Genomic DNA, 20,500 nt, shown 5'->3' with positions numbered 1-20,500 from the left:
CTCACACTGGTCCAGCTTAGTGCGCATCAGTGAAATTTGGGCCATAAGCTGTTTGATTTGCTGTCTGGCTGTCTATACATCCTCTTTTAAAAGTTGATTTTCAGACACAGTGGTTAGGAAGGCTTTCCTTACCTGAATAAGGTCGTCCAGTGTACTCTTAGGCAGAGTGCACACAAATTGTGGTTTCTCGTGTTTCTGAAGCTGTGCAAGCTCGGCAGACAGACTGTCCTTCTTCTGTTTCAGGATCAGGATTTTGCTGTCCCTCTGCTGAAGCTGCTCTTTCAGGCAGTTCCTTCCTTCCTTACTCACTATACACCACTACGTAGTTATCATTCATATCTGACTCTCTTCCACAGTTTACACTATAATCTTTCATTTAATATAGTGCAACAAGGTAATTTTCTTTTATAATATTCATTTTATTTGAAAGATTACTTAACAGGGACTGTACACATTAATAAGCTATAATTTACATATTATCCAATGTTTTCCTTTTATGATGCAGTCCCAATTTGATATTTTAAAGTCCCAAAATATAGATCTGTAATGACAAAACTCTGAACATTTATAAACATTTGGAACAATAATATAAAGGAAATACTATAGATACTGACTATTGACAGAAAGTAAACATGAGGTAGTTTTGCTATAGAAGATGGTAAACAAAATAAACGAGAGATATTAACCTCCTAACACCAGAGCACTGATTTTGTATTCATTAATTCTGCTAAATCTTCAGCATCTGATAATACTTTATTTTTTTCAAGAAAGTGATTAGTGCATTTTTACTACATGTCATAAAGATTTAGACATAAAGGGTAATGAGACTGAAATTGACTAGTCCTTTTACTAAGAGAAATTTAATATCACAGGATTGCATACCTGATCAAATTCCGATGACTAAGGTGAAATATAATCTCTATCTCCAAGTTGGTTGTTCTACACAAGGTTAGTTAACCTCCACCTTTGAGTTACCTCTTTTTTTTTTTTTTAAACAAATCTTCAGCGCTTGACAGAGAAACGGACTCTGAAATCTGTCAGATAAAATAAAGTCCAATTTAAATCATCTAAATGTTGTGAAATTCTTTCTGTCTAAGCTCTTTTTTCTTCAAATTTTTTATAAAATAAAATTTGACATAAAACTTGCACTTTCCTCCCGGTCATTGCAGCGGAATACTACTTAGGCTGTCGTGCTTCTGTTACCACTAGATGGTGCAAAAAAGCACATATTAATGAGGACACTAATGAGACATTAATAATATATATATATTTATTTTTTTTGTGTGTGGTACTGCATCTTCCACCATCACTGGACCTCAGTTTGCTTCTTTCTCTCTTGTCTCTATGTCACTGTGTACCTTCCCCATGTGAGCCTCTCATTTTTGTTTTACTTTACTTCTCTCCCCTTTGGGTTTAATTAAATAGCTTAAAACACATGCTAACCATTACTCTAATTTAGGTGATTTTTGTAAGATTGAGCGAGCCTGTGGAAGCACAGTATAAACAAGATGGCTGGAAGTCTGACCAAATGCAGACAGAAAATACAAGGCATCTAATATTCCAGCTTTCCTGAAATGTTGTGCAAAAGTTTTGTAATTTATGCTGAGGAAAAAACAACAACAAAAAACCCCAGAACAGACAAATTATGTAAAAACATTTATTATTGAAGTTGTTTTATATTCAGCAGTGCGTTTTACCAGTCTTGTGGTTTTCTTATAATACAGAATCCTTGCATTAACACCTGGGTTTTGATTTAAGGTACAAAAAAAAAATCTCAGCAGTGACTTTTGTAGGTTCACGTGGTGCACATATAACATTATGTGTACGTGCACACTTTGAATTTGAGATGGCATTTTTTATCATTTATATAGCTTTTATGAATCAGAGTATTATTAACAAGCTCAAGCAAGGAAGCAGTTTTCTCCTTTAGCAGAGTGTCCACCAGGAAGAGAAAAAACAGTAATGGAAAAAAGAAGCAGATATGCTCGTGGAAAAAGTGCATGGATATAAAAACAGTACAGCTCTTGTGAGGAATGTGAGGCTGATGAAAACATTTTTGGTCAACAGAAACATGATGTTCACAGGTGATGACTTCATGCCAGGATATTGTTCCTATTACACATAAACAGTATATACAAGTTTCAAGTAACTCCTGAATTAGTCCTGTTATACCCATCTCGAGCTAAAGAAAGTCTACTTGATGCGCACACAGCGTGGTGTCATCTAATATTTCATAAGTGACCTCTTACTGCTGAGAGTGTGGAAGTTTGAGTGGAAAGTTAAAAGTGAGATGTAGTTCAAAGAAACATTTCACGAACAGTCGCAACCTGAGAAGTCAAAGTAGAAAGTTTTGTGCAAACCTTTTGCTAAACCTTCCTCGCACCTCATTGGACTGCTCGAAGAAGATGCCACTGTGAACATCACACATTTAAAAAAAAAAAAAAAGTAAAACCATTGTACGCCATGATGTAAATCTCTCTGTCACAAAGCCAAACCTGAGCCAGTAACCATTATGTCTACTATCGATACTTTAAGCACTGCATGTGTTAGTCTTTGGCATGGTTAAGCATCAGTGAAACCAAGTATGTTAAGCAGACATCTGTAGGAGCAGGTCAAGGCCTTAATAGCCATGACTGGCAATAATATCACGGTCCATTTACAGCACAACCGCAGCTTTGCTTACTCCAAAATATCAAAACAGTTAGAACTTCCTGTCAAGAAAATAAAGTGATCACAAAAACTAGCAACAGAAACTGAACCGTATCAAAACAAGATCATAGAATAAAACAGTAAAGCAATATCGCACTGATAAAGTATACATTTTATACGAGGGGCGAGCCAACAGCTACTGCAGGGTGTTTCAAATCAAACCATAGACTGTACATGTAGATGGACACAGTGAAGAAAGAACCCTAAACGTGAATCCTTTTTAATGACCAGCAGGGGGCGACCCCTCCATTTTCGAAAACATCTGATTATATAGAAGCCTATGAGGAAAATGACCTTACTGCCTACGGGAGCTGAAGTTTGTGGCCTCAATGGCTATGTTAACATCCTATTTAATAAAACACAATTTTTAATTTAGTAAATTTGCATCAAAAATGAATATAAAATAAGGATACAACTTAAGGTGGACCCTCCTTGTGACTAGCCAGTTTTCAGGTTTTAAAAAATATGAGACTGCATAAAACAATAGGTAATGTTGCAGTGGCTATATCCATCTTTGATATACAGTCTGAGTGGGGCTGACAGTACAGTACCAGCACTGGCTAAGAGACCTGGTGCACTTTTTGCACGCCTTGTTAGCCACTCCAACTCAGCAGTACTTCTGGCTTTACAAGGCAGCTCTAATAAACAACACCTGCTCATGTAAACTGTTGCCAAGCGCGCTGCACAACACTGCACAACAGCCCTTGTTTTCACAATGCTAACATTCAGCTGTATAGTCAGGCATTCAGGTCAGCAGTCTGGTATTTATCTCCGAGCAATAACCACTGTGTCTCTAGCAGATTAGGCAAGCCTTGAATGACATCACTTCTTGAAGCTAAAGTCATCACTAAACTTCAGAGCTCTCTGTATCGCTCTGATGAGTGCTTAATCAATACAGGAATTCCACAAGACGCTTCAGCCTCAATAGCAAGCTATCAGGACACAAAGGTCACCATTAGTTACTGTATTTATAGAGCTGTTATTGATGTTGTTGGTACTTGTTGGTAGCTCACATAATTGTAGAATTGTAAAAACGGGAAACAAAGCAAGTAAAAAGTGGGGAAAGAATGTAAAGGCTCAAAAAAAGGGGGAGCAGCTGAAATGAATGACTAAAAACTAAGATTTACAGCTTCAATAACAACATAATAATAAACATATAAGTATGAACATGTGTACGGAGAGGGCAATTCCAGTTATTTCCCTTCTTCTCAGATGTATGTTCAGGTTTAGCATGCCTTGCCCCGCAGTTTGGCACAAGACTAAAGTTTCCACACAGTGAGATGAGAAAGACCAGGGCATTGGCTGAAATTATTCCACACAATGAGATGAAAAACAGGATTGGCTGGGAGACTGGTGTCGTGGCGTCCCTACACATCCCCTTCCACTCGCCTCCTGCGAACTGGAGAGGAAAAGCACAATAAAACGAGAGGTGAAAGACTTAAAGAACACACGAATAAAACCAACTGTAAAAATGCTACACAATCTTAACCCTACGCAGGCTTGTTAGTTCATCATGAAGACGCTGAGTGAGTCATCATGAGCTGTGTGGTTAAAATGTACACCTATTTATACAGTGTGTGTCAGCATGTGCAGAAAACAAGAAGTGAGATGTCGTCACTCTCAAAGCTGCATATCACGCAGTGTCAATGTTCACACGGTTAATATGGTGAACGCTCCATTCAAATACTGTGAAACTAATCTCCGTTATCACTGATGCACTGACACACGTGGGAGCCACACCCATGCATCACACCTGTGCTACCACGACTCTGTCTGGAGGAGGAGCTAAAAGAGAGAGCAGAGGTCGTCACTGCGGAGTGAGATATTGAACAGATGTTTCAACTATGTCATCACACTCCCATAAAACAGATGACTAGAGGAAGGCGGGGGAGGGGGGGGAGCGGAAACGGCTCGCCCGACTTTTGCGAGTTTAAACAAATCTCAGAGTGTCGAGTCTGTGCGTGCTGCGTTCATACCCAGGTCGTTGTTCTTGGTGATAGCTGCGGCAGCTCTGGATCGGGGCCCTTGCTGGGTGAAGTGGTAGCCAAATTTCACTATGCTCTTGTTCTCTTCCAACATTTTAGCAATCTCCATTTCTACGGTAGTACCCAGCTGTTGTCTCTACAGTACGCACAAATAGATACAGTTCATTAGAGAAAAAAATACAACAGCTTGTTCAGCTAAACCAAAATTACAGGTGTGAAATTTCCCCTTCCTCCTTTTCCATTACTGGAACTTCTGAGCTAATTGTTACTGTACCTGGTTGTCTATTTTGATCTCTGTGAGCATGTCATTGTCTCGCAATGCATCAACCAAAGCCTGCACTCCTGCCCCGGTGATGAAGTTGGACTCCAAATTCAAACTTCGCAATGTTTTGTTTTCCCGCAGCATGTCGCTGAACGCCTGGGAGGAAGAAGGCAAAGATGTGAGTGTGAAGTTCTCAGGTGTCTGCAAAAGCCACGAGAAGCATATCAACCACTCACCACAGCGACTGGGTCGTTACTCCGCGTGGCTGCCAGGCTGAACTTCTTGACGTGCGTGTTCTTCTCCATGGATTTGGCGAAGTCCTTCAGCGTGGGAATCGGAATGTTCTGGAAAAGCAGACAAAGACACTGCCATTGGTCCGGGGACTGACCAGCATATACATACACGCACGTTTCTACATACCTTAATGTTGTTAAGGTTGACCTCTGTTAAGGTGCTGTCATTGCTTTTCACCCTCTGCAGAGTGTCTTCTACGTTAGTGGGATTGGGAGGCTCATCGAACACTGGGTTCATCTTCTCCCCTTTTACCACATCTAAGACACAAACGCAAGTGTAGGTCAGCAGATTTTTCTCTTCCGAATAGTTGAGTTAACTGGGATAAATTACGTTTAATACTCACTGTTGTAACCCTCTTTACTTCCTGTTCCATCATATGTCTGACTACTGGTAACCAGTGTGTGAACACCCAGGATCGCTGCGAACGAAAGCAGACGGTATTTTCAGTGACTGAGGCTAAGACCACAGACCAGAACATACATGGATACATGTATGCATGCATGTTCTCCAGTGTGGACAAAAGTAACCAATTCTAAATGGCATAGCAGGCCACTGGTGTGATTTTGCTCAATGCCCTTTTTATTCCCCCCATCAAGACACACAGTAAAGGAGTGAAAAGAGCTTGTGTTTTATTGTCCCAGCACAGACTGAGCCCAGAGAAAGTTCCCACCACTACAATACAGCCTTGTCTTCAATCACACCCACTTAAACACTTGTGTTTTTGAAGCCTTTCCACAAAGACTCTCTGAAGTATTTTCTCATTCTTACCTGCGAGATCACACAGCTCCGTATCCGTGGCACTGGAGAGCGCTTCCTCCAATTCTGGATCAAGGGTCGTGACCTCCTCCTTACGTGTTTCTATTGGCTTTTGCTTAGGAACAAACACTTTACCTGTGGGCAAACAAAGAGAACACTTCAGTCAAATTTCAAAGGAGTCGAGTAAAAACAGATACTTTTCTATTTAAAAACAAAACAAACACATAACTGTTAATAAACTCCCTTAGACCTACTTACTTTTTACTTTAACATCAAGTTTTGGGACCATGGATGATGTATCACAGTCTCATTTTAGGCCATTTCTACACAATTCCTTGCAGCATATTAAGCTTCATTTAAGAGCAACTACGGTAGTTACACTGACACTGACTGTCACTAAAGGATTTTAAATTGCGAATTACTTTTTAAACTGGTTACATTTCTTACAAGAGGTTAAGTGTGCACAAGACTCGCTCAACTTGGACCGCATTGACAGTTACAGTATTGCCATGGTAACCCATCAGAGGGAAGAAACGGAAAGCACAAAGGAAGTCATGGAACAATGACTTGAGTCTAATCTAAACTGCACTGCTGGGGCAACCAAACACTTGCACTGGGCAGAGAGACCATCCAGTGGGTGCCATTTGTTGCCTCTCCATTTGCCCGTCTTCTTAAACAAAAACACCCCGGGAACAGCCCTTCATTTCCCCCCCCCCTCCCCCTCCTAAATCAGTCAAGCTGCTCAAATTGCTCAAACCGGTCCCTAGTGGGGTGCACTGGCACTTCCTGAAAGCCAACAAACATTAAATACAGTCATCAGGCAGCATCCTGTGCCAGTCCCTCTGGAGCGAAATTCAACTCGCCAGAAACAAGGAAAAACCAGGGCCATAGAACGACGGATTTAAAACTGGATTTAAAAACTCAAAAGGCATTCACATGGACTGTACATAAAAGATGACGATAGTAATGTATACGTGCCTCAAAAAAAAAAAGAAGGAAGAAGAAATAAAATCTTTGGCTCAAATCGATTCTCATTCAAAAAGCTTCTCCCATGAAATACTAGATTCTAGCAGTAACTTATCTAATAGGTGTCAAAGGGAGGCATGTTTCTCCAATCAGGTTTCAATTGTAACTTAAAGCAGAAGGCACCGTCTTCGTGCACTAATCTGTTTTTGCATTGTTAAAAAAATCTCAACATCTACAAATGAGCAGTTTATCACTATCACCGTTTACAAATGAAAACTTTATTTACTAACTCAAAGTTAACATCACAGATACAGCAGGTAAGGTTAGGTCAACTGAAGCTGCAAACCAGTTTTTCCACCATCGCCGGCATTTACAGCAAACCGCAGGCTTTTGTTATCTCTTCCAAATGATTCTGATCATGTGGCTTTGCTCACCACATAACCAGGTAACAGTAACCAACACGGAGAGGTAATTACAGAACATGAGCAAAAACAGTACAAAACATGTATACCTACTAATAAATATAGGAAATCTTTGGACGTCTGTCCATCTGTTTTCAGCTATTCAATTCGCTCTTGTTATTTGGGTGCGTAAGGCTAACCCAGGTTACACATTGTACTAGTGTGTATTCAACCAGAATAATTAAACTAACTGAACTATTATCATGAACAGTGAATTTGTAGTAATAGGCTTAGTTGACTTGCAGTATCACATCAGTATAGCTTTGTTACATGGACGCTTAAAGCCATATGCTTCAACTCTGAAAGCAATTCATGAGAAAAACTGAGCACTGTGAGCATGTGGAACACATCTGCTGTGTGTTTGTATTTTCCTTGGTGCAACAGTAACGCCCTCCACTGTAACCTAAGCAAACAAAATGCTTATCAGGCTTCTATCGATCACACATCTTCGCCGCTCCACAGTGTAGCGCTTTACACTTTCGCCTAACAACTGAATAGTCCATGCTTCACTCCCAGGAGGTGGCACAAATAACTTTGGAGTTGCGTCAGGAAGGGCATCCGGTGTAAAAATCTGCCAAATCAAAAGTGCGGAGCTCTACACTGTTACAAAAGCCAACCCTCTAAACCAAATAACCAGTTGTCTAAACACATTTACTAAATCTAGCCATCATTTACCAATATCATAAACACATGTCACATGAAGACACAATTCACAGAACACAATCCTCCGTTGTCATAAATCTAAACACATCTTTCCTTGCTAAAACACAAGCTGCAAAAGAACTCTGCTCATATTCTCAAATGAAAGCTCATGTGATGCAACATGCTTGCCACAGTCAGCAATCTTTGAACACAATGACCTGGCGTCATTCATTACACACAACGACTCAAAATTGAAGACACCTGTTGCTAATGCTGTGACCACATGTATAAAAGCAAGTTCAGAGTGCACAGTATGCTGAAGATTCCAAACAAACACAACGGATGAAGGCAGAGTCAGGGGAAGAGGAATTCGATGCAGAGGAGGGAGAAGAGCTGGCCCTGGAAGAAGAGGAGCAGGCCAACAAGGAAGAGGAGTTCAAATGAGAGGAGGAAGAGGAGCAGGCCAACGAGGAAGAGGAGTTCAAATGAGAGGAGGCAGAGGAGCAGGACAACGAGGAAGAGGAGGAGGCCAACATGGGAGAGGAGAAGGTCCAGGGGGGAGAGCAAGACAACCTCACGCCATCATTACGGACGAGATGCGAGCAACAGTCATTGACCATGGCATGACAATGGCTGAAGCAGGACTAAGAGTCCGTCCACACCTGAGTAGGTTCACCGTGGCCACCATTATCAGGGCATTCAGACAACACAACAGGTATTGAACTCTATTGCTTTCTCTGTCACAATACAGTTTTACAAACCTGTGAAAGTAGTCTATTGGTTTCAAATCAGTTGTGACTGTATTGTAACACATGTCAATTGACAACACATGTTTCTTTCTGTAGAGTTGAAAGAATGCCACATAGAGGTGGGAGGGTTGCTATATTTACAGCGGCACAAGAAACCCTCATTGTGGATATGGTTCGTGGGAACAACCTCATCAGACTCTGGGAGATCAGAGACAAAGTCATTGCCGATAATGTAAACTTTGAGAGCACTGACGATGTCAGCTTGGCCACAATAGACCAAGTTCTCCGGCACCAAAAGACAGATGAAACAGGTCTATAGGGTTCCCTTTGAGCGCAACTCTGCGCGACACAAAGACCTACGTTACGAGTATGTGCAAGTAAGTTTACATCCATGTTCACAGTACAGTTAGTGGACATACTGTGTTGCTCAGTGGCCTACATTACTTCTGCACAATACTGTGCTACCTGATTGACTGTTGTTCTGAACACCTGTGCACTTTCACATTTTCACAGAGGATAATACAGTTGGACACGATGGCCAGACCTCATGATTACCTCTTCCTGGATGAGGCTGGCTACAACCTGTAGAAACGAAGGCAAAGAGGCCGTAACATCATTGGCCAAAGAGCCATCACCGAGGTCCCTGGCCAACGGGGGGGGGGGGGTAATATTACCCTTTGTGCGGCCATGGGTTCGGAGGGGCTTGTCCACCGGCATGCTGTCCTTGGGTCTTACAACACCCAACGTCTCTTCACCTTCCTAGAGGAGCTAAAGGACATCCTCCTGGACCACCACCAACACCATCCTAGGCCCGCACATCACATTGATGTGATCATTTGGGACAATGTCCGCTTCTACAGAACAAACCAAATCAGAGAGTGGTTCACCACCAACAGTGACCACTTTTTAAACGTCTGTCTGCCACCCTACTCCCCTTTCCTGAACCCTATAGAGGAGTTCTTCTCATCGTGGAGATGGAAGGTTTATGACAGACAACCATACACAAGAGACAACCTCCTAAGGGCAATGGAGCTGGCCTGTGTTGACATCCCAGCGGAGGCCTTCCAAAGATGGATTTGCCATTCCAGGGCGTTTTTCCCGCGGTGCCTGGCAAGAGACAATATAGCCTGCGATGTGGATGAGGTGATGTGGCCCGATGCAGCTCAGCGACATGATGCCGCACAGTGATTGTGGTGTGAATAATGTAAATTAAAAAAAACTTCACACCCTGATCATGTTTTCAAGAGTACTGTTGTGTGCAATAGATTCTGTTTTTGCATTGAGTTGTGTTACAGTAGTGTACGTACATGCAGGATTTCCTATAGATTTATACTCTTCATATGAAACACAAATCTAAATGCCTAATCCTCTGCAGAGATCTACGACGATCCGTTACTGTATAGTTTCTAAAAATATGCATTGGCAGTTATGAAACAAAGAACCTTCTCACAAATTGAGCATTGTGTTTTTAATTGTTTTGCTGTAGTGTGTAATGATGTGTATAGTGTTTACATTTTTGAAAGCTTCAAGCTGCTCTTTTGTTGTGAAAGTTTGAGTTTTGCAGTGGGAAGGTGTGGTTGTGTTTATGTAGCTTTAGAAAAGGGTGTTGTGTTTAGACATTGGGGAACATGGTGGAAACATTTGTGAAATGTCTTTTAGCATTTGAGAAAAACTGTAATAAGGGAGCAGCTAAAAGTAGCTTCATCGATCATACATCATCTGCTCGTTATCTACAGATAACACATCTTAGACAGAGGAATAAACAACAGAAAAGATGGATAATGGAGAAGCGACAAAAACAACTACAACAAATTCAGCTGCGAGAGGGTTAAAAATGGTTACCATGGAGTCACACTGAGTGTTTTTCTCAGAAATTATGTGAAGTTTGAAACTAGAGACATAAACACTCATGACCACATTAGTTATCAGCAGGGGGTGAGTCTAACAATGAAAAGAGAATCAGCTGCATTCCACAAAACCACAGTGATGTGAGTTTTCCATGTTGTCACTGCAAACACACACACACGCACACACTAATTTCCTAAGAGGCCATGGTAAGGTCAGTGGAACACATCAGTCCATGTTTCCTCTCTGGTGAGGGAGTAGCTTTCAGATTCCCATCTGTGGAGATCCCGACAAAAGGAACTGCTTCATCTCATAAAAACTTTCCTACTTTTCCCACTGAGGTTTCTACTCTACTCACTCGTCTGCATTTCTGGCTTTTTGCCACATAAAGAATTTCACCTTTTGATTCCTCTAAGAGGTGGATAAGAGTGTCACAAGTATGTCACAAAACCCATCAGAACAAGTTTCACACGGAAAGATTAGGATATATCAGTCTGACATTAAACCCATACGGTTTGGCAGACAATCATACTACTATGCTGTGAGTTCAAGCACAGTACATACTATATAGAGAGTATAATATATACTATACTCTATGTAGTATACTTCAGGCCAACATGGTTCAAAAATATGTTTCAGGCTTGCATATAAATAAACATATCTATTAAAAGCATCAATTAAAACATAGTTTCAAAATGTAAAATCCTTCCTCCCTTCTTTAGTATTAGCACACCCTCCCAACACTGCTCTATGCTGAGCAGACATGCTTATATGTAAGTGCAAGCATGTCTTAATAATATCTGCAAACACAGGTGAAGAGTAATTACTGCTAGGTCTGCAGGTGCACCCTGAATCTCCATCCCCCGAGTAATACAGCACTAACATGTAATAGCACCTTGTTGCCGGTGTTATTGGTGATTAGTTGGTCGCGCTGTCGAGAAAAAAGCAAAAAAAAAAACAACCCACCTTTTTTCTCTCCAGTGAAAGGCACTATATCGTCTCTGTCCTTATACTCCATGGCTTCCTTCTCCAGGTATTTGAGCAGACGTTCTCTGTCGAACGGTCCACTAGCTGTCTTAGACGTCTGGTCTTTTTGACGTAAACCCGCTGGGAGAAGAGCATTCTGGGAACAAGACATGGAGCCACATTAGAGCTTAAGACCTCAGTGCACTTATGCACCGTAATGAAGCCGCAGCACAACTCCTTGACCAGACTTTCATCAAATCCATTTAAGCAGGCTTTAAAAGCCTTTTCCACACATTGAAAAAGTTGCACAATCCAAGCTAAACAATATTTGGCACCATTTGTTAGAAAAAAAGAACAAAAAACATTTCTGCTAGTGTATCCTCTGCATCTTCCGGCCTCTGTGTTAGTTGCCAGAAGCAGGAGTTTGACAGTCACATGAGAAATTAAAACATGAAATACAAGCTGCTCAAAAAGGAAGTAAAAGAATACTTTAAAACCAGTTGAACTTGATTAATCCAAAAATGCAGCTTGTGAATATTTAGTTGTGGGTGAATAAAAAAAAAAAAAAAAAAAAAAAAAAAAAAAACTTGGCAGAGAGCAAACAAGGCCGTGTGTTAATCTATACACACAGCAACAAACAAAATTCAGTGCTTTGTTTTGCATCCACACCAAATGAGATTTCATCTCTTCACCGACATGAGACCCAGAAATGATTATTTTCCCATTGCTGCTGACTGTTTCCTGTGGGCCCCGTGTGGTCGCCATGTAGACCGATTTGCCTCACTGAATGGAAATTAAAGAAAACGTCCAGGGGCTTGGAGGGGATTTCATTACGCTGTACAGCTCTTCTCACAAAGACTTGGCAGCCTGAGCCGCTGCAGCTTTAAATTATTTTCCAAACCATAGAGACTGGAGTGGGAAGTGACTGTCAGAGCACACGAGAAAAAAAACCCACCATTACATGTGAATTAGTGAGGTTAAAGGCATTCCAGGGGGGAAATTTCCCAACCATTAACCTGTCACAACCAGGTCTACTTTGCGCCATTTGGCACTACAACCACAACAAGAGACGTAAAGTTGGAAAAACGATTAGTCATTTAACAAATCTAATGACCCACTTGTGTCTGCATAGTGTTTTTTTTATTTTATTTTGAGATAAGCCAATAAATCCCTTTCAATAAATCCTTTCTCTAAATGAACTTCCTCCCACTGAGGAGCCCTGGAGCTCCTCCAACCTGCATCGAGCCCTGACCTCAGGGTCCATCTCCTCGAGGGCCGTCTCCAGCTGTTTGAGCTCCTCTGCCGACAGTTTGTTGAGGATTTCATCTTCATCGAGATCCTTGTATTTATCCAGATCCTTCTTGTAGGACAACGCCATGGTACCAGCTATAGCTTGCTAAGCAACACCGAACACCAGACCACAGCCACACTGCTCTTCTCGGGATTACTGCTCCAAACCAGGAAGACACTACCTGAAAACAAGCACACACACACACACACACACACACACACAAATAAATTAGTGATGAGCGCTGGATGGTGCATACATTTCATTTTATTATGCTGACTCACAAAAAGACAATTTTAAATTGCATGTCGTTAACTGAGATAAAGATTGTTTATCTTATTGCTGTGAACCAACACTTGATCACAGCTGGGCTGGATAATAAGGCCTTGGGATGATGTAATGATGGGTGAACACACACCCAACACACACAGAGCTGGAACAAAGAACTTTCTCAGGCTTGGACAAAACATCTGACCAATCCCATAAGGATCAACTACAGCTCTTTGCAAATGAAAATTTTGAGAAAGTTTATAAAACACTATCAAGACAGAAGAAGAAATAAAGGAAGCTTTTTCTAAATAAAAATGAGGAAATGCATGTGTCTCTTTGTCTTTTGGGACTGAAAGGCTGAGCATAACATTGCAGTTAAGTTTAAATAAAGCTCAGATAAGCGAAGGAGTTAGTGACTGAGTGTGTGTCCTTTCAAATAAAATCAAGAGGCAGTTTCCTCTCCCACGCCACAGTCCGAACACAGAGCGACCTCGTGATTTTCCAAACTCCCTGCAGGACTCCACAGATGCTACTTCTCCAAATAATTGGTGTACACTTTTGGAAACACACTTAAACTTGTATTCTTTTAAAACAACTGATTTTTGTCACAGTGAAAAGAAAAAACAGTTGTGCCCCTCTTCTGCAAGAAAAGCAACTGTGCATGTAAGTGTATATTTAGAACAGACATTCTTTCGTGGCTGCTCCAGTAGTGTAAAAGCAAATAAACCAAGGAACCTCATTGTAGTTGTTACCTATAGATTAGTGCCACATCCATTATTACATTCTGACCGGATTCTCAAGTTTGTAATAAGAATTTATGACTGTCACTTTCCAAAAATATTACAGCAAACTCCTGGTAACCAGAAAAATGTTTGCAGTTGTACTAACCAACAGTCATCCTGATGTTGAATGCGCAACACACTCAACTGTACATGTCGCCCAGTGGGAGGCAACCTGCCTCCAGACAATCGCAGTCTGACTCAGACTGTAATCACTATCAGGCTGGTGAAGGTTTGCAAATAATTGCTCATGCAACCAATCGGAGTCAATCTGTGCCAGTGATACGACTCGTCTCTGATGCTTCTCTTTGCAATCGAAGACTCGACTCTCTGGTTGCTAGCTGTTTGCACTCTGATTATTTTCTTAAATAAACATAAGGCTGCTGAGTTCCTTTGTGATTTTACAATTAAATTGCCACTCTGCAGTAACAATGTCACTACTTGTGGAGGAATTTCTGCTTTCGAAGTTCTGGCTGGACTCTGAATGTCAGGACCAAATGTAAATTTTAATTACCAGCTAGCTGGCATTTAATTGCAGACTGACAACAGACTGTCTCCATCTTATTGCTATTATTATTGCCATCTTGATGCACCAAAGTCAGCCTGGGGACAGCTGACTGTGAGTGGTCTCAGACTGGGTCCCCCTTCTTCAAAGTAACAATTTCAAAGGTAACACAGGATGTTTTCCAACCTCTGTTTTCCCTTGTGTAACTGAGCACTACAGAAAAAGAACAAGTGCGTGCACATTCAAAGAAATGATTTAGTTGCCACAAAAAAAAAAAAAAAAAAAAATTGTAATAAACATTGTGATTCAAATGTTGCTGCTTTTGTATGTTTTAAGGATCAAACTAACACTTGGAGCCAAATCATTTACAGACACTGCCACGTCTTTTGTTTTATAACAATTTAGCCAAAAGTCAAGCCTGCCAGAAATATTCATTTCATTTGTTTAACATAACAGATTTTGTTTTGTTTGAGAAAATTAAAAAATCTTCATTGAAATATTTTAAAATCTTTCATCTCCTCGTCACACTATTGATGAAGATTTAGTCAATGCAATGTGCTCCCCGTTGCTGTCTGGCTAGTTTCTCCAATCAAGGGAATTCCCGAGGAGTCCAACAAGGCCGGTGTCTCTCACACCATTCAGTTCATTGTCTCAACAATCCAGGCTCTGTCCTCATCTAATTTTCCCCCCCATCTCCTCCATTACTGTGCTACGGCTACACACATTTATTTCTGAAATGACTGCAATAGTCATTGCACGGGCATTCACAAGTGTGAGTTCCAGCAGATGAAGCTCAAATGTCTTCAATGATGACTGGAAAATCTAAGCTCACAAATGTAATAATCTACACTTACACTGTTATCTTGTTCAATTCTATGCTAATCAATCCTATCACTGCTAACAGTAAGGTGGTGAAGTCGTCATGCAAGTTTATAAATTTCATTTTTACAAATTAAACACCTACGGAAGAAAATCCAAGAAACTGCATGAGAGGAAAACAGTACTTTTGTTGAACACAGTCTACCTTTTAGATTTTATGTCACAGGACAGGAAAAAAAAAAAATCCCATGCATCCAAATCATATGAAAATCACACTGCATGCTCCAAATACCACAACAGTCGCCTGGCCTGCGATCATGGAATGGCACTAGGATACGTTTCTCGTGACATCATCACAAGCTTTAGCTCATTCTGGAGGAGGAGGGTTATTGTGCATTTTTATGATCAACACCGAGTGTGGGGGAAACAGGCATTTCTGTGGCTGGGAGTATAACCTGATTTTATGGCTTTGCAGATGTCTTTCCTTTTACTTGTTCTGGAATCCTAACACTATTTATCCAGCTTTCTCTCACTTTCCACTTCACTGACAGATTATTGAACACATTAGAAAAAAGACAGACAGAAAAGAAATGGAGCACGGAGACAGAGATAATGATAACAATAGGTTAGCTCAGGCCTAGCTGGAGACACTGGAAGGATCCATTAGTCCAATCTGACTGATTCCTTTCTCCTTCACCTCCTCGTCTGCTAATCCTTCAAGAGAACAACAGATGGCTCAAGGCCAACAACACTGCAAACCTGCCTGCATGCTACACTCGCCTGTCCACTCAGGCTACACACAGACCCATATAAATATAACAAGCGCTTTGGGTGCCTTGAAAAGCGCTATATAAATCCAATCCATTATTATTATTATTAATGTAAATTCACCTGGAGGTCTCCCCCCCTGCAGGAGACATCTGCAAAGTTAAACTAAAGTTTTATTCTTGAGAATCTGTATCACTTCAACCAAAGTTTCATGGGAACTACTCTGTGCTCCAATTTTACAGCAAGAGTAGTGGCCCCATTCTTCAGGATATTATTAAGTAAGACAAATGGAGAGAGTGCAATGTAAAATATCTGGTTCTACCTTTAGCATTATCTCAGTTTCAGGCCAAATGTGGGGCACTATCCTCTTTCCAAAAGTGACAGCGTCTGATATCTAATTGCGTACCTGCTGTGATACGTTATTAGACACCACCCCAGATATGCCTAGAGTAAATGCTATAACCTGATGGGAGCTACAAGAAAACATTAAGTTCATCTCAGTCAAGCGTAATTCTTGCCACAATGGGTTTGATCTCAGCAGGCAGAAGCTGCACAAATAGTAATTTGCAGCCTAAAGATGAACAGGAAGCACTGACTGGTATTGCATTATTACAGAACACCACCCTAACTGCAGCACAAAAAGACTATAGTTAGAATGACCCAGCTATGCTACTCATGGGAAACAACTCTGTACTTCCACCTCCCACCTACTCTCCTCCAGTTTTACGCTCTGCTGTTCCTCTCTCCACCCTGCTGTTACTCACTTTGTGTGTGTGTGTGTGTGTGTGTGTGTGTGTGTGTGTGTGTGTGTGTGTGTGTGTGTGTGTGTGTGTTTGTTCAGTCTCTCCAGGTGCCTGAAAGTGTTTGAAATGATAGAAAACAGATGGAACAGAGAGAAAACAGAGAGGCTTGATCACACTGATACTGAAATATTACTATGCATATTAAAGTGAAAACAGTCATTGATATAGGAGTCAGGAAAAGGAGAAAAGTGTTTGAAATATGATACTGCCAGGGTAATAGTTTCATTTTTATTTAATAGCTAAAAAGCTAAGTCATAAAAACAAAACTTTGCACTCACACAATGTTTCCTAACAGCTCCTTTACAAAGCGGACAAGGGTGAGACAGGAAGTGGGGTGGTACTCTAACAACCATACACGATTTGTGTATTCCCTCTGACCTGCCCGCACACTCCAGACACACCACATTATTATATAATGAGAACGGATTCAAGGAGTGGCCTAGCCTTCAGCTGGGGGGGGGGGCTAGGGTATGAATACAGGCTCAAGAAAACTCATCACTTCTTTGTAAAAACTAAAGCCACCATTCACTACCATGGCTCAGAGCCAGGTTTCACCCTTCAGTGAAAGGTATGCGGGGTAAACAAAACCTATTTGAGAAGCCAGTTTATCTGCAATACTGCAGTGGTGGCAGTTCAAGAAAAAAAAAAGAAAAAAAAGAAAAGTCAATTCAGCAACCACCACAACATTATTATTTGGCTACAAAGCATGACTCTCAGATCCAGGAAGGAGGCCTCCTGCCCTGGGGCTTAAAGGCAAAAAACCACAAGTACCCAAGCTGACGTCTTGGGCCACACCCTTCATTCACCACTGAGTCCTGCTTGGTGAAACTACCATTGTGAACACACCAATAAACCCTCACGCTAAATCTTGAGCAAAGAATGTGTCAGAATACTTGCGATACAGGTAAAATGACTTTGCACTTTGATGACAAGCAGTACAAAGTCTTCCCTTAACCTCTAACAATGGTGTGAGCCATCCCACCAAAGGTATGTCCTTTAAAAAACACAAAAACAAACAACTCTTGTCTCGGTCAAATAGAGAAATACAGGCACTATTCATACCGCGTTTCTAATTATTTGTCTGGCTAGCAGGGATGGGCAGCTCACATTATATTGGACCTACATTCTGCATAGCATTAGCAATAATCATACATACAGAAGAGAGAAGACCCGGGTTAATCTGCAGTTACACCACATACCACACAGCACTACTAACATAATAAATATCAAATATGCTACTTTTGGTGAAAACTTAGCTGGTCTCATCTTCTGGAGACACCGCGGGCTATGGAATGGCGTTAGCTAACCCGTTCTTGACATGTTTATGATTACCACGCTGACAGCAGCCATAATGATTGTAATTATCACCGCCTAGCAAAATCCGCCACACTTCAGTTCAAGCCAGAACAAGCGGTTCATGGGGCACTTGCTCTGCTAACTTAGCTGCACGTATCGGACGGACACTACCATGGGAAACAGTCCGATGAAATGTAGAAGCTAACGCGCTAACCTTTGCAGTTCACTCAAGTTGCTAGCCGTTTAGCAGCCACAGTGAACATACTACAAATGACAGCAGGCAAAGCTATACAGTTGTTCGTGATGAGTGATTTCCAACCTCAAACAGTCGTCTATTTCCTTACCTGAGGCTGATGGGACCTAGCTAGGGAATGTCCAAATAGCACCAGTCTTCCCAATGCGATGTCTTCTGTGCTTGACTCCTCACTCAGGGTAAGGGCGGTAACACAGGAAAAGGGAACCGAACAGTATATGAGTAACGTCTGGTTGAACGAATAGGATGGTAGTATCCCAAGCCTCAACCAATGGCACTAATAAACCCGCCCTTTCTCCTACAAGAGACCAATCATATGAAATATGGAGGAGGCAAACTGAAATAAAATAATAAATAGAGTAAAATAAAATAAAACAAAGTAACATAAAATTTCTCTATTTAAACAAAAATATATTTAAAAATGAAATAAAAAAGAGGTATTATTTTGACCAAATTTGGACAAGAATTGAAATGCACTGAGACGCTGAGATAAGCTTTGGATGATTGCCACTGCTACTCATCATGATAATTAAATATGACGTCTTTACATTAAATGAGTAAACTCCACCATGTGTTGCAGACTTTAAGGGCATGTTCATTTAAGATGAAATTCTACTAGGCTGCATTTAGAATCATATTAGTATATCATACTTACTATTCTATATTTTATCATTTATTGTCACTGTTCCACTAATATTAGATTTTGATGCAAATCAAACTCTCTCTCTTTCTTTTATGCAAACACAAGCATTTGCACAAAGCTTACACTGTGTACCAGGGCTGGACTGGGACAAAAAATCGGGCATTTTGACTAGAGACCGGCCCACCAGAAAAGCCATAAAGCCTTTGAATGAAAAGTGTGGTGCTGTGGCTCCAGCAAACATCAGCTGATACTAGAAAGTAATATTAAATAAATTCACAATAACAACAGCTTATCAAGCTTAAACGTGCTGCTGTTGTACAGCGGACACCCGCTGTTTTCCTCTGTCTTGCGCAAAGTGAGCGATAAACAAACAAGGGAGACGGGACTTGCGACAGAAAAGCCAATCAGCTTATCATTGATCAGTTTCATGATTGAAGTAACAACAGGAGAGGGAGGGTGAGAGGGTGAGAGAAGAAGAGATAGCTGTGCAAAGATACAGAATAACTCCAACTTTGTCTTTGTCTGATTGTCTGGGCGTCATAGCGGAGGCAAGTGATGTCCAGATAAACTACATCTAAGAACCCAAAGGAAGGAGGCAGCAGCAGGTCTCTCTCTTAAGCATGTATTTTCACTGAATGGTCTTTTCGGTCTGCCAGTGTGTCATGCACTTTTCATGATTAAAGACCTTAGCAAAGAAAAAAAAAAAGTTGCCGGCTCCAGCTCCTTCGTATCAATATTATTTTTCAGACAGTTTCCCCACGGCTCCACCAATAAGCTCATCCTGATCTGGAGTTTACCTGCATACATCCCATTCACTCTGTCAGTTTTTTCACACTTACTGCTGTTGAGGAAAAACTACACTAAAAGCCATACCTTGCTCAATTGTTTGTACCTTCTTGGCTCACATAAAACTGTACACGCAGTTTTATAAGATGCCTTGTCCGTAACACAAAAACTTCAGCAAAAGATGAGGGTGCTGAGACATGCCTCGGTTCCCTATTTGCTAAAGCTGTTAAGATAAACAGCTCAAGAATTTGAGCTGCACTGAGGCGCAGAGAGGAACATGGCTTTTAATGCAATCAGTTTTTCTTCATTCATCAACACATGCCTGAGAGAGGGTTAACTGGTGTCAGAGCACTTGGCTGTCGTTATGATTTGCTCCAGTGGTGTCAGACATGAGCGCCTTCCTCTAAAAAAACAAAACAATGCAGGGTGGAGCAGGTTTCACATGGATTTTTGCACAGATGTTATCTGAGAGGAAAATAAGCCTCACTGCTTTAGCATCTGGTAATAAACAAAGGTTAATAAAGGCTTACAGATGCTGTCAGGTGGCTCCCAGCACTGACACTGACACAATTCAACCAGTATAGCCAGAAAAAAAACGAAAGACAAACCAGCTGGTAAAATGCACATTCAAACTTAAGCCATAACTAAACACCAC

General features: G+C 41.1%; 1 protein-coding gene and 1 long non-coding RNA gene across 3 annotated transcripts; one reads left to right on the top strand and one right to left on the bottom strand.

Moving 5' to 3' along the window:
* Window positions 1–1,643: 1,643 nt before the first annotated feature.
* Window positions 1,644–18,660, bottom strand: tmod2 (tropomodulin 2). 2 transcript variants are annotated; one of them, XM_085404930.1, is made up of 10 exons: window positions 18,508–18,660; window positions 12,888–13,107; window positions 11,636–11,792; window positions 6,019–6,141; window positions 5,594–5,668; window positions 5,377–5,507; window positions 5,193–5,300; window positions 4,969–5,112; window positions 4,686–4,830; window positions 1,644–4,108 (listed from the first exon to the last, which is right to left on the bottom strand). In XM_085404930.1, the coding sequence occupies exons 2-10, from the start codon at window positions 13,011–13,013 to the stop codon at window positions 4,077–4,079; spliced, it is 1,041 nt and encodes a 346-aa protein (XP_085261056.1). In that variant the 5' UTR covers window positions 13,014–13,107; window positions 18,508–18,660; the 3' UTR covers window positions 1,644–4,076. The 2 variants fall into 2 exon arrangements, with proteins under 2 accessions (XP_085261056.1, XP_085261062.1); XM_085404936.1 differs by having other exon boundaries at window positions 12,888–13,103; window positions 18,508–18,612.
* Window positions 8,755–9,640, top strand: LOC146678923 (uncharacterized). Its single transcript, XR_014911556.1, has 3 exons — window positions 8,755–8,790; window positions 8,921–9,201; window positions 9,338–9,640. It is a non-coding gene; the product is annotated as an uncharacterized LOC146678923 (long non-coding RNA).
* Window positions 18,661–20,500: the final 1,840 nt, after the last annotated feature.

This window comes from Rhamphochromis longiceps, linkage group LG1 (genome assembly GCF_057381845.1).
Source record: "Rhamphochromis longiceps isolate RC_006_pf linkage group LG1, R_longiceps_female_GT1.1, whole genome shotgun sequence".
NCBI lineage: Eukaryota > Metazoa > Chordata > Actinopteri > Cichliformes > Cichlidae > Rhamphochromis > Rhamphochromis longiceps.
The sequence above is the reverse complement of the archived record's forward strand: the minus strand, read 5'-3'. Positions and strand labels throughout refer to the sequence as shown.